Here is a 13,073-nt window from a genome sequence, read left to right as displayed (position 1 = left end):
TTCATTATTTTTTGTACTAGATTATATAACGGTATAAGTAACCATGCCGTAAAATATGATTAGTTCTCTGTAGAATACCATTTGCAGAAACGGTCTCGAATGGCAACAGGTTATAAAACTAAAAAAATCTAAGAATGATACAAGCTGCACTCAGCTGAGCTAATCCAACTAGCATGAGCCATGAGCCCATGATGATAAGAGGACTAGATGCTCATCCAATGGTAAAAGATCTCTCTTTTTTTTTCTATAAAGAATCGATAAAAGGATCATTGCTACAACAAATTCAGAGAAGATGACCAAGAAACTCTGAAGAACTGTACTGTACATGCAGAGAGCAGCAGGCATGGAGAGAGGTTTGAGAAAAGGAAGGAAAGTTTTTGGATGGATTTGCAAATTGCAGTGGGGAAGAAGAGTTTGTGGCGAGGAGGCATCCAAATCAGTCGCTATCACACATCTCCCTCCCTTAAATCTCATCAACCCCCGAAAAATTGTTACTTGTTTATTTACTACTGCAACAGTGTTGCAATCCATTGCCAATTTCAGTAGGAGTATCTCTCATTCGCGGCATCTACTGCATGCTCCTCTCCACCACCCTCGTCGCCGGCGATCTACCTCGCCGGCCTGACTCCGCCGAGATCGAGGTGACCATCCACCGCAACCCCTTTCCCTTTCCCCGGCTTAAAGATTCGTTTTTTTTGATCTCGCTCGCACCCCCTGAACTCGCCGGCGTTTCTTGAGGTGGCGGGGAAAAAAAAACTCCTTTCCAATTCGGGGTGGATGTGGTTGTGGATGCAGCGATGATGATGATGGTGCGTTGCGGCGGCGGGAGAGGCGGCTTGATTCCGCGCTCGAGTGTCTACTGTTTTTTATAGATAGCAGACAAGATCTTCTCCTGCGCTTCGACCACAGCAGCGAGCGAGATGCCATCCCTGCAGCTGCTGCAGTTGACGGAGCATGGACGAGGACTCTTGGCATCAAGAAGGTACGCGCATACTTTCTTCTTGATCGTCCTTGTTCTGGAACCTGGGATTTTACCCCTTTTGCTTGTTATAAGAAAGAAGCATTCTTTTGTGGGAACAGGAAAACTCTTGCGGTTGTTTCCGGTGCGCTGCTTGCCGGAGGAGCTTTGGCTTATGCACGCTCAAGCCAAGGCCAACGGAGAAGGCGTTCAGAGGAGAATTATGGTGATGATGCCAGTGCATTGGCGAGGAATGGAGACAGGACGGCTCAAAATGGTGTGGATGGTAGATTGGCCGGGACAAAGCGAAGGAAAGGTAGCCTGAGATCTTTGCATTTCCTTGCTGCCATCCTACTGAAGAAGATTGGACCAAATGGCACCCGCTACCTTATTGGCTTGATGTTAACAGCGGTAATTTCTGCCATTCTATGGTGCTGCTGCACCCATTCTACCTTTTTTTTTAGTTTTTGTGAAAAGTTCATATCAGTAGTTCCCACAGAGCAATTTCAAGCATTAAACGATTCTGCACAGAGGAAACAGGTCACTTTTCTCATCAGTGAACAGCTCCTACAAACACGCAAAGACAGCACACTGATAATCTCAGATCTCTAGTAATTACTCTGTTTTGTAAAACTGATAATTCATAGTGTGTAACGATAGTATGAAAGTAATTGATTTTATTTTGCAACTCTGCAATGTTCAGCTCGTACTGTTTTCATATGTTTCATTTTCAAAAAATTGAAATGCCTAGACATAGGCTTGTGGTTCATTTAGTAAAATGGTCTTACCATTGCATGGACCTTTATGTCTTTACCATTTTAGTAATATTACTGGATATTCAAATGCTATAAGTAGCTTTATTAACTGAACAATAATATAAAACATTATTGTCAGCATTAAAACAATTTATTTTTGCAGGTGTTGCGTACTGCTGTGGGGCATAGACTAGCAAGAGTCCAAGGCTATTTGTTTAGGGCAGCATTTCTTCGGCGTGTTCCAACCTTTACACGCCTAATCATCGAAAATCTAATCCTATGCTTTCTTCAATCCACTGTATACCAGACCTCAAAATACTTAACAGGGTCTTTGAGTCTGCGTTTCAAGAAAATTTTGACAGATCTTGTCCATGCTGATTATTTTCAGGTACATTTCAATCAATTTTGTTTTTACTTTCCATAATCCCATTGCACACATATCTCACTTGTGTTGTGTTCATCCTCTGCATTATCCGAAGAGTACTTTTCAAGCTTCTAACATCAATGGAATTATTTCAGTTGGTATCCTTCCCTGGGAGGATTGTGTTGTACATACTAAACTAATGGCCGTTGCAGAAAAAATCAGCTCATAGAACAAGACTTTTCATCCAAAGCATAGCGTATCTTGCTATCGAACATAAATTAGAATAATTTCTACAAGTACAGGAACTGGGAGTCCACCAGCATACCGGACTAGATTCATGTGCCAGCCATTATTGAATAGGAATGTGTAATGTCATTCAACAAATTCAATCAATCCATAGTTGATAGCCAAGGGCATATGTTTTATACTTGGGCTAATATCATCAACAGAGCTAAGCTTTCTATAGAACATAAATAAAAACAATTCCTACAAGTACAGAGAACTGGGGGGGGGGGGTGTAATTTCGTTCAACAGATTCAACCAATCCATAGTTGATATCTAAGGGAGTATTGTTAGTACTTGGGCTAATATCATCAACTGTGCTAATCTTGGTATGGAAGTAAATGTACAAACATAATGCTCGCAACTTCCTGATATGTTATTATGCAAGGAAAACATTTCTGGCAACAGACACTTGTTTGACTGAGAGGTTCAAACCCATGTAACACCATTCCCTCGACACATTTCTACTTTCTACTACACCATTAATGTGTTTCTGAGAGCTGTTTAAAGTATTGACTTTCAAACTGAAAAAGTTGATTCATACATGTCTCATATCCCACCAAGAAAATTGATTTTACCAGTTTCATCTGAGATTATCTTCCCTAGATTGGTGAGTAAATAAATTTCTATTTATTCTAGCTGGTTTCGGTATTGAACTATCATCTCCTCTGCTAGTTTATTTTCCTATGCTCTTGAATTTTGCAAGAAATTATCAATATATTACTAGTAATTACATATTTACATTGTTTTGTCATAATTCAGATTGTGAAGTTTCTTCATTTTTATTTTTATGTAGTTTCTGGTCAGATTAATTTATTTTTATGTTAATCATCATAATTACAACTAACTTGTGTATGCATCTTTTGATAATTTACTTAATGCCTTTTGTATGAAATACAACCTTAATAAGGTATCTCACTGTTTTTGTTTTTGCTGTATGCCCAGAATATGGTTTACTACAAAATTTCACATGTGGATCATCGAATATCAAACCCAGAGCAAAGGATTGCTAGTGATATTCCAAAGTTCTGTTCTGAACTAAGTGAACTTGTACAGGATGATCTAGCTGCAGTCGCAGAAGGATTAATATACACCTGGCGTCTATGTTCTTATGCAAGTCCAAAATACATGGCCTGGATTGTGGTAATTTTCTAATTGAAAAGCTTAATTGGAATTTCATCCAGTAATGGTACATTGATACCCTTTAATTATGAGGATTAGTGATCAAATCATGTGCATCCCTCTCCATTTCACTGTTTCTGCAATGTAGATGGCCGCCACTACTTTCTCACCCTGTTAGCTTTATTAGATATTACTAAAAACTAAATACTTTTCAGGCATATATACTAGTAGCAGGTGGAGCAATTAGAAATTTCTCCCCTGCTTTTGGCAAGCTGAAATCCATGGAACAGCAACTAGAAGGAGATTATCGTCAACTTCATTCACGATTAAGAACTCACGCTGAGAGTGTGGCATTTTATGGTGGTGAGAGTAGAGAAGCACATTATATTATGCAGCGGTTCAAGGCTCTTATTAGGCACCTGAATCGTGTACTACATGAGAACTGGTGGTTCGGCATGATTCAAGATTTCTTTCTGAAGTATTTTGGTGCAACTGTAGCAGTCGTCCTCATTATTGAACCTTTCTTCTCTGGCCACCTCAGACCTGATTCATCTACACTAGGAAGGGCTGAAATGTTAAGTAATCTTCGATATCACACAAGCGTGATCATATCACTATTTCAGTCTCTTGGGATCCTATCTATAAGCACAAGACGCTTAAATATTCTAAGGTAAATTCATATCTTCTTCACACTATTGATAACATCTTATAGGTCCAGTTTTTTCATTGCAGGCAGTATTTCGCGTGAAGAAATTAGTGGGCAGGTGCCATGCACGGTCTGCCAATCAAATTATCTGAATCTGATTTAATGTTTTGTGTAAATGAATTTTACCAACTGGCAATCCTTATGCTGCTAACCAAACACCTATTCACTGCAATGATTTCAGATAACCATATAAGTTCCAAACTTGATAAATTGTATATTTTTATAGCATATATATAATTTACAATTGCACATCAATTCAGAAATAATCATATTACAAGCTGTATGCACAAATGATCTATTTACATTTATCACAAACCAATTGGCATTTTTCATGAAGATCATTTCACTTCTTGGTTGTTGTTCTAACTTCCAAGTGCAACTCATAATATGTGGTGGAATATAAGTAGCCTATGTTTCCTCTTCCTAATATATTTTACATATCTTTTTTCCCTTTTTAATATTTCATAGTTGTCAGTGCCCCCAAGGTTTCTTAGTTTTTCTCTTGATGAGGACTGATAATTTGATTGTATAATCTGGCTTTAAGCCTTCCTAACAAAATCATAGTTCTATTGAAATCACACAATTTGTTACAAGGTATACTGTTCATGGATCACACAATTTGTTACATGGTATGCTGTTCATGGGCAAACTTAATGGTGACCCTTACCGCCATGGGATGCAGTTGCTGTTCTCTTTAAGTTTGTCATTTACTCATTTCCTTCTAGCATGATTGTAACACAAATGAGTTTCCACTGTATTTTTTCAGTGGATATGCAGACCGCATTCGTGAGTTACTGGATGTTTCACGCGAATTGTCTGGCGTTCGTGATAGATCATTAAATCATAATTCCCCTGCTGGAAATTATATCAGTGAAGCAAACCATATAGAATTTTCAGGTGTTAAGGTAATAACTGCATAAATTGAAGGAGGATCATAGTCGCTATCTCTTCCAAAGTTCTCATATCAGATCCTTGCAGGTGGTGACACCTGCTAACAATGTCTTGGTTGATGATTTAACTCTGCGAGTAGAAAGGGGTTCTAATCTTTTGATCACTGGTAATCCTCTCCTATCAAATGAATTTGGAGCTGTGACTTTTACTTTTGTGATGCAAGTTGCACTGAACATTAAGTTAATTGAAATTTGACCTTCCAAACAGGAAAATATATGGGAATATATGTACCACTTCATGTCTAGGCTCTCCTGATACCACTATGTAATTGTGAACTGTTCCCATAATTGCCTGGTCTTTGCCTCCCAACACATCAAATATGTAGTGACCCTGTTGCTTTTCAAATTTTATGTTGTGTTTTTCTATTTTATTTTTAATTCACTATCTGTGCCTCTTAGGGCATAAACACTAGTTTGAAGATTGTAGGTTCTACGGTAGTAATTAAAAATTCTTGCTGATGTCAGAAATTTCCTGAAAGATGACCAATTAAAAAAATACTGAACCAAAGATTAACTACAGCATCATATTGCAAGTTCTGCGGTTACATTAAACAAAAAATTGCTGCTATCTTGAAAAACACTCATTTGCTAGTCAGATAAGTTACTAAAGGTGCTACTTAAAAACACAAGGCGGTTAAGTGCGCCCTTTTGAAAGATTTGTCCGTAATTTACTGCTTAAAAAATGTTGGCCTATCTTATTATGCATGTTCTGTTACATAGATTTCAAGGTTGATTCATCTTTGCATGATATGAAAGTTAAAGTTAGTATTCCACTGACTTCTATTGTTTCAGGTCCGAATGGTAGTGGAAAAAGCTCTCTTTTTCGGGTCCTTGGAGGCTTATGGCCATTAGTTTCTGGTCATATTGTCAAACCTGGTGTTGGCTCTGATCTTAATAAGGAAATTTTCTATGTCCCCCAAAGACCATATACAGCTGTTGGCACGCTTCGTGAACAGTTAATTTATCCTCTTACAGCAGATCAGGAGACTGAACCCCTTAGCTATGATGGCATGGTGGACCTTCTAAAGAATGTAATTGAATTCATATTGATACTTATTGTCATTTATATTATGCTTTATTGATGTACTACTTTTAGTACAGTGATCTTCTGGATTGTAACCATGCTCCTTATGCAGGTTGATTTGGAATACCTGCTAGAACGCTATCCTCTTGATAAGGAAGTTAATTGGGGTGATGAGCTCTCCCTTGGTGAGCAACAAAGATTAGGAATGGCAAGGTTATTCTACCATAAACCAAAGTTCGCCATCCTTGATGAGTGTACTAGTGCTGTGACAATTGATATGGAAGAACGTTTTTGCAAAAAGGTTCGAGCAATGGGAACATCATGCATAACAATATCTCATCGCCCAGCTTTAGTTGCATTTCACGATATAGTTTTGTCTTTGGATGGTGAAGGAGGGTGGGATGTCCAGCATAGAAGGTTGTAAGCCCTGAAATAATACCTGAATATTTGCATTCTGAAGTTAATTTGGTAGAAGTTTAATGTTGCTTTTGATTTTGCAGGGATGGCTCATCATTTTCTACTGAAGAGTCTGACTATGCATCATTGGAAACTGATCGTAAATCTGATGCGCTTACTGTTCAAAGGGCATTTATGGGCAGGGCAAAGGTATATGATGCATGAATATTTCTTACTTCATATTCTGTTAATAACTAATATTTTCTGTGCCACTGTTTTTATGTGTTTTCTATACTAGAGCAACGCTTCAAAGACCAAGGAACATTCTTACACTACAAAGGTTATAGCAACTTCCCCCAGGTTGGAAATAGAACAAACAGCACAAACACATAAAGTTCCACATTTACGATGCTTCCCAAGACCTCTGCCTCCCAGAGTAGTTGCAATGGTTAAAATATTGGTATGCTATGTCTATTTCGTACTTCACTAGTTTTCTTTCATTGCTATTCCTCAGTAAGGCAATATTCAGTTACTACAGATATTATTTCTAGGTAATACTCGGTTGCTCCCATAAGAGTTAATGTATATCTGCAGATGCTAGAAATTAAAGTTTTTTTTAGTATACTGATGCAGTGTTTACTTACGGAACTTAAAAGGAAATTCATTATTTGCCACTTGAATTTTGTGGAATCCCTTATTTGTGCCTAATGCCTCACTGGCATGTGGACCCTGGATCCACAAGCCATTGAGAGAGCATGCGGCAAATAAGGGGGGACAGGTAAACTTCCAGGGGCAAGTAAGGAATTTATCCAGAATTTAAAGGAAAAGCTGGAAATATATCTAGTGAAGCATTCATCTCATGGAAGCTTACATCTGATGTTAATGTCATTAAATTCTAATGTTGTTCACTCCTTGCTCTCCAGGTTCCTAAGCTATTTGACAAACAAGGAGGACAATTGCTTGCTGTTGCTCTACTTGTTTTCTCTCGAACTTGGATTTCAGATCGAATTGCTTCACTGAATGGTTGGCTTTGTTTAATATCTTACTACTGTCAGAACTCAGAATATCTGCAAATGAATTTCTTGTCTGATACATCCTGTTATGTCAGGGACAACTGTTAAGTTTGTCTTGGAGCAGGATAAAGTTGCCTTTATGCGTCTGATTGGTATCAGTATTCTGCAAAGTGCAGCAAATTCTTTTGTGGCCCCATCTTTGAGGTAATCTGTGTGTACCTTCATTTCAGAAACTATTTTGCTCTTTTACCATGAAATCCTGAATAATCACTTAATGTTTCAGTTTTAATGAAACACCTGCTGCTTTCTGGTTAACACTTTGAGTCTTTGTCTAAAATATTATCATTTTCTCTCATCCAGAGCTATTGACCTATTGTAAACCCGAAATGCCATTTTGGTGAATTTATATTTTGGTAGGTTTATAACTTTCTCTGTATGTTTGAATTCATGGCTTTAATAATCTATAATTCACAGAACCCTTACTGCCGGACTTGCCCTTGGATGGCGAATTCGCCTGACCAATCATTTGCTTCAATACTATTTGAAAAGAAATGCATTCTACAAGGTACATACTCTTGCAGAACAAATTGGGTAGTGTTCCTTTTAATTGGTGCTTGTTGATATTCATCTTTAAACATTACAAAGGTTTTAGTTTGGCAATGAAATTTTGTATTAAACAGATGTAATACTTTGGGAGTTTGACTGAATCTAAGTTATTCTATTATATGTTTTCAGGTATTCAACATGTCAGGTAAAAGTATTGATGCAGATCAAAGATTGACACTTGATGTGGATAAGTTGACCACTGACCTTGCTGGTTTGGTTACTGGAATGGTAAAACCACTTGTTGACATCCTTTGGTGAGTTATCCTTGGTATCAAGCATTCATATGTACTTTGTTTCATTTTTTTATTAGCATTCTGACATGCATTGTAATACAAAAACCCAAACACATTCACTAGGTTCACATGGAGAATGAAGCTTTTGTCTGGGCGAAGAGGAGTTGCTATATTGTATGCATACATGCTGTTCGGTTTGGGCTTTCTGAGAGCTGTATCCCCCGACTTTGGTCATCTTGCAGGCCAAGAACAAGAACTCAAAGGAACTTTCAGGTTAACATGGCATATTCTCTCTTGTCTTCACATACCTGACTGCTTTTCTGATGTCCAGAATATCATAGTTTTAACCTGGTGAACAATGTACAAGGTTCATGCACTCGAGACTGCGGACACACGCTGAATCAATTGCTTTCTTTGGTGGTGGATCAAGAGAAAAAGCAGTAAGTTCCTTCACACTAAATACAAAATGGTTAAAGAAAATGTATACCCACTTTCCAGCCATTAGTATCTGTTTTCTGTCGTCTGGGTCTTTTCTGCACTATTGTGTTAGATGAGATGAACTATAGCAACTCTGCTAACAATTTTGTTCTCATATCAGATGGTTGAGGCTAAATTCAAGAAACTGCTTGACCACTCAAAGATTCTGTTGAGGAAACAGTGGCTTTATGGTATTGTTGATGATTTTGTGACAAAGCAACTCCCTCACAATGTAACATGGGGTCTTAGTTTGTTATATGCTCTGGAGCACAAGGGTGACAGAGCTTTGACTTCAACTCAAGGTGAATAATCATTAAAACTCTTCTTCTGTCAAAACTACATTATTTCATCAAGAACTATTGAAAATATTTTACTTAATTATGTGTAACAGGTGAGCTGGCACATGCTCTGCGGTTCTTGGCATCTGTGGTGTCACAAAGCTTCATAGCCTTTGGTGACATTCTTGAGTTACATAAAAAGTTCCTTGAACTTTCGGGTGGAATAAACAGGATATTTGAGCTTGAGGAGCTTCTTCGTGTAGCTCAAAGGGGTAAGTTTCAGATCGCTGACTTGATTAAATTTTTCTTTAAGTTCTTTCTGAAAGCATTTCTTTTCCAGTACATACAAGTTAGGTTAGCAGTGCTCATTCACTGCAGTTGTAGAGTTACAACCTTACGGGGCAATATGAAATCTTGTAGTGAATCTATTCCATGGTATGCCCCTGTTTGCTTTAAAAATCTATTACATTGTTCAATGAGCTTTCTTGAAGAGTCTATGAGGGTTTTGAAACAACACATTTGATTGGGTTGGACGATAATTTATGTTCATATTGTTCTCGATCAACTGATGATATGCTCATTTTTAAAGCTTTCATTATATATTCATGGTAGCTAAGTATTGACTTTCAAACTGTTGTTTCTGCAGATACCGTTGCATCTTCCGATGTTGTTAGTGCAGCCTCAGAAGAAATTATTTCATTTTATGAAGTGGATATTGTAACACCATCACGGAAACTATTAGCTAGCAAGCTGTCATGCAATGTGCAACAAGGAAAAAGCCTTCTTCTGACTGGTATGTGGCCTTTTTCTGCTGGCAACCCTTATTTACCTTTAATACAATTTTAACAATAAGGCTAACATTGTTTCGTTTTCTTTTTACCTTGGTTCCTGAAGGCCCCAATGGTAGTGGAAAGAGTTCTATTTTTAGAGTGCTCAGAGATTTATGGCCAGTGTCTTCAGGGAGAGTTACCAAACCCTCAGATGGGATGTTTCATGTTCCGCAGCGTCCATATACCAGCCTGGGTACTCTGAGAGATCAGATCATATACCCTCTCTCGAGGGAGGAAGCAGAGATGAAAATTTCTTCATTATACAACTCTGGTAGGTATCACTTACTTTTTTCTGTTGAATAAATAACAACTGTATTTTAACCTTGTATGGTTTTATTTACAATGATATGGGAACACAATGGTAATGTAGGTAACAGGTCCAGTGCTTCTGATCTGCTGGATGATCACCTGAAGACAATTCTAGTGAATGTTCGGCTGGTCTATCTTTTGGAAAGAGAAGGGTGGGACTCAACTTCAAACTGGGAAGATGTTTTATCATTGGGAGAACAGCAGAGGCTCGGAATGGTCAGTGCCAACTCTTTTTCAGTCTTTTTACTGTGACTAACAGTTCAGTCCGCTTCATTTTCTATGGTTTTGCCTCTTAAATTCTTTTGATTAAAGTTGGAGGTGTTGTTTCATTTCAGGCTCGTTTGTTTTTCCACCATCCTAAATTTGGTATCCTTGATGAATGCACGAAGTATGTGGTCACCATGACACTCGATTGACATTGCTTGTTCTTATTCTCTTGATAAATTACTGCAGTTTCCTAAAACACATACTACTTCATTGCAGTGCTACAAGCGTTGATGTTGAAGAGCATTTGTACAAGCTAGCAACTAGCATGGGCATAACTGTGATCACTTCCTCGCAAGTAAGTATCGACTTGATTCTTGTGATAACTTTCTGCTGTGATCCTCGTGATTCTTCGTAGCAAATATTTGTCAACTAAAGCACTAAAGCGTCTCCATCCTGAATCTATGCTTGCTCCTGGACACCTTGGGATTTAGTGTTGCTGAAGCATTTCCCTGTTTACAGAGGCCAGCTTTGATTCCCTTCCATTCCTTGGAGTTGAAGCTCATCGATGGAGAAGGGAACTGGGAGTTATGTGAGATCCACCAATGACCAGTCTGGATTTCCTGGCATTAGACTCCCCAGCTGCTGCTGCTGCTGATGCTGCTTGTTGATATCAGGCTGCACTAGCAGTTTGTACAATTGCAAAGCAGCTATTGTGAGTGAGAAGTACAGGGTTGCAGTCTCATTATATTTTTCTCAAGAAAGTAAGGACATGGTCGGCTATTTGACATCAAAGATGGCATTGTAGTTTAGTTCATACGAGGTAGGTGATGGGAGTTGCAGGGATGAGCATAGAGAGAGGTGTTTGTTTTAGTAGTAGATAATATCATAATAATAAGGTGATAGTACAGTACAGATTTCCCAGACCTGTTAACCCAACCTATTGTTGATATTTGATTCGATAAGTAATAATGTGGCTACCTGCTTTGCTGCCATCAAGTTATGGCATGTATGTAGAAACCAACTGTTAAATCGTATGTAAATGCCAAGTGATTCTTGAAGATTCGGTTTGAAGCAACATCAGACTGCTGGTTATTTTTCCTTTTACTACAACTGCATTGATTCTTGGATGCTGTTTTTTTTTTCAATGTTGGTTGCGCATGATTGCATATGTGATTCACTCTTGTTTTATTTGTTCCTGGAGGTTCATAATAATTGTGAAAAAGAAAGAATTAACGGAATGACGTCAAGATCATGAGAATAATTATTATGCCTGGAGAATAATATTTGTGAAAGAAACTAAAGGGATATACATTGGCAAGATTATGCCAAAAAATAAAAATAAAAAAGGGATATACAATGGCAAATCATGCCCAAAAGAATTTAGAAAATATATAAATAAATTGACAGCTGTGGGATTTGAACCCACAAATCATGCCCAAAAGAATTTAAAAAATATATAAATAAATTGACAGCTGTGGGATTTGAACCCACGCCCTTTCGGACCAGAGCCTAAATCTGGCGCCTTAGACCACTCGGCCAAACTGTCTTCTCTTGGCGATTAGCAGAATTATTTACTAACACCTTAATATTGAAATAAAAAAATGATTTATACTATTGAAACAAGTTAGAAACTGGTGTGTTTTATAACCAGAATCCTACCTGTCTCCTGGAGCCTTTGAATTTTAAGTTCTAAATTAAGTTTCCCTGATATTGTTTTCTGCTCCACCTATTCCAAAATATAAGTATTTGTGAAGTTTTTCACAAGGATAAGAAAGATAAAATTAAATTGATGATATTTGTTGTTGGTTCAGATTAGGGAAAAGGTTTAGTTGCTATATTTTGGCATAAGTTTTAAATGCTATAAGTTCATATATTTAGAGATAGAGGGAGATCCCAATTAAGATTAAAAAAACTATCAGATGTTTGAAAGTTGCAATATTTTGAGACACGGAGAGTTTCCTATTAAGCTATAAAAATCAGATGTTTGAAGTTAAAAAACTAAATTTTGAAATGCTAGGATTTTCTATATTTCGAAACAAAGGGAGTTTCTTATTAGGCTAAAAAACAATTAGATGTTTCAAAAGAAGTTTGAAAGTTGCTATATTGGGATAGATGGAGTTTTCAATTTAACCATTTTCTATTAATCTAAAAAGCAATAGGATATTTGAAGTAAGAAAAGATTAAAAAATAGATATTTGAAGTAAAAAAAACAGATAAAAACGGCAAGATGTTTGAAGGTTGAAAGCAATTGGATATTTTAGTTAAAAAAGATTAAAAAATAAATATTCGAAAGTAAGAGACAAAACAGATAAAAAAATAACCAGATGATTGACTTTTAAAAACAAGATGTTTGAAGTTAAAAGAAAAAAAACAGATAAAAACAAGATGTTTGAACAAAAACAGTTTAAAATCAATCGGATATCTGAAGTAGGAAAAGATAAAAAATTCATTTCAGAAGGGCCCATCCGGGTTCGAACCGGAGACCTATTGATCTGCAGTCAATTGCTCTACCACTGAGCTATGGACCCAATTGTTTTTCAATGAGATTCTACATATTTATGTA

The 13,073-nt window shown here is 37.3% G+C and overlaps 1 protein-coding gene and 2 non-coding genes across 3 annotated transcripts; 1 reads left to right on the top strand and 2 right to left on the bottom strand.

Moving 5' to 3' along the window:
- Positions 1–500: 500 nt before the first annotated feature.
- LOC102713078 (ABC transporter D family member 1) lies at positions 501–11,587 on the top strand. Its single transcript, XM_006653891.3, has 26 exons — positions 501–641; positions 796–982; positions 1,081–1,369; positions 1,877–2,101; positions 3,305–3,502; positions 3,697–4,151; positions 4,954–5,092; positions 5,166–5,244; positions 5,930–6,168; positions 6,274–6,578; positions 6,662–6,767; positions 6,856–7,017; positions 7,481–7,580; positions 7,666–7,774; positions 8,045–8,135; positions 8,306–8,430; positions 8,533–8,682; positions 8,777–8,849; positions 9,008–9,188; positions 9,278–9,436; positions 9,811–9,957; positions 10,059–10,265; positions 10,365–10,519; positions 10,639–10,691; positions 10,787–10,865; positions 11,030–11,587. The coding sequence occupies exons 2-26, from the start codon at positions 921–923 to the stop codon at positions 11,114–11,116; spliced, it is 3,975 nt and encodes a 1,324-aa protein (XP_006653954.1). The 5' UTR covers positions 501–641; positions 796–920; the 3' UTR covers positions 11,117–11,587.
- A 389-nt stretch (positions 11,588–11,976) lies between these two features.
- TRNAL-UAG lies at positions 11,977–12,056 on the bottom strand. Its single transcript has one exon. It is a non-coding gene; the product is annotated as a tRNA-Leu (tRNA).
- A 910-nt stretch (positions 12,057–12,966) lies between these two features.
- TRNAC-GCA lies at positions 12,967–13,038 on the bottom strand. Its single transcript has one exon. It is a non-coding gene; the product is annotated as a tRNA-Cys (tRNA).
- Between the last annotated feature and the right edge of the window lie 35 nt (positions 13,039–13,073).

Source organism: Oryza brachyantha, chromosome 5 (assembly GCF_000231095.2).
Source record: "Oryza brachyantha chromosome 5, ObraRS2, whole genome shotgun sequence".
NCBI classification, from domain to species: Eukaryota; Viridiplantae; Streptophyta; class Magnoliopsida; order Poales; family Poaceae; genus Oryza; species Oryza brachyantha.
The sequence above is the reverse complement of the archived record's forward strand: the minus strand, read 5'-3'. Positions and strand labels throughout refer to the sequence as shown.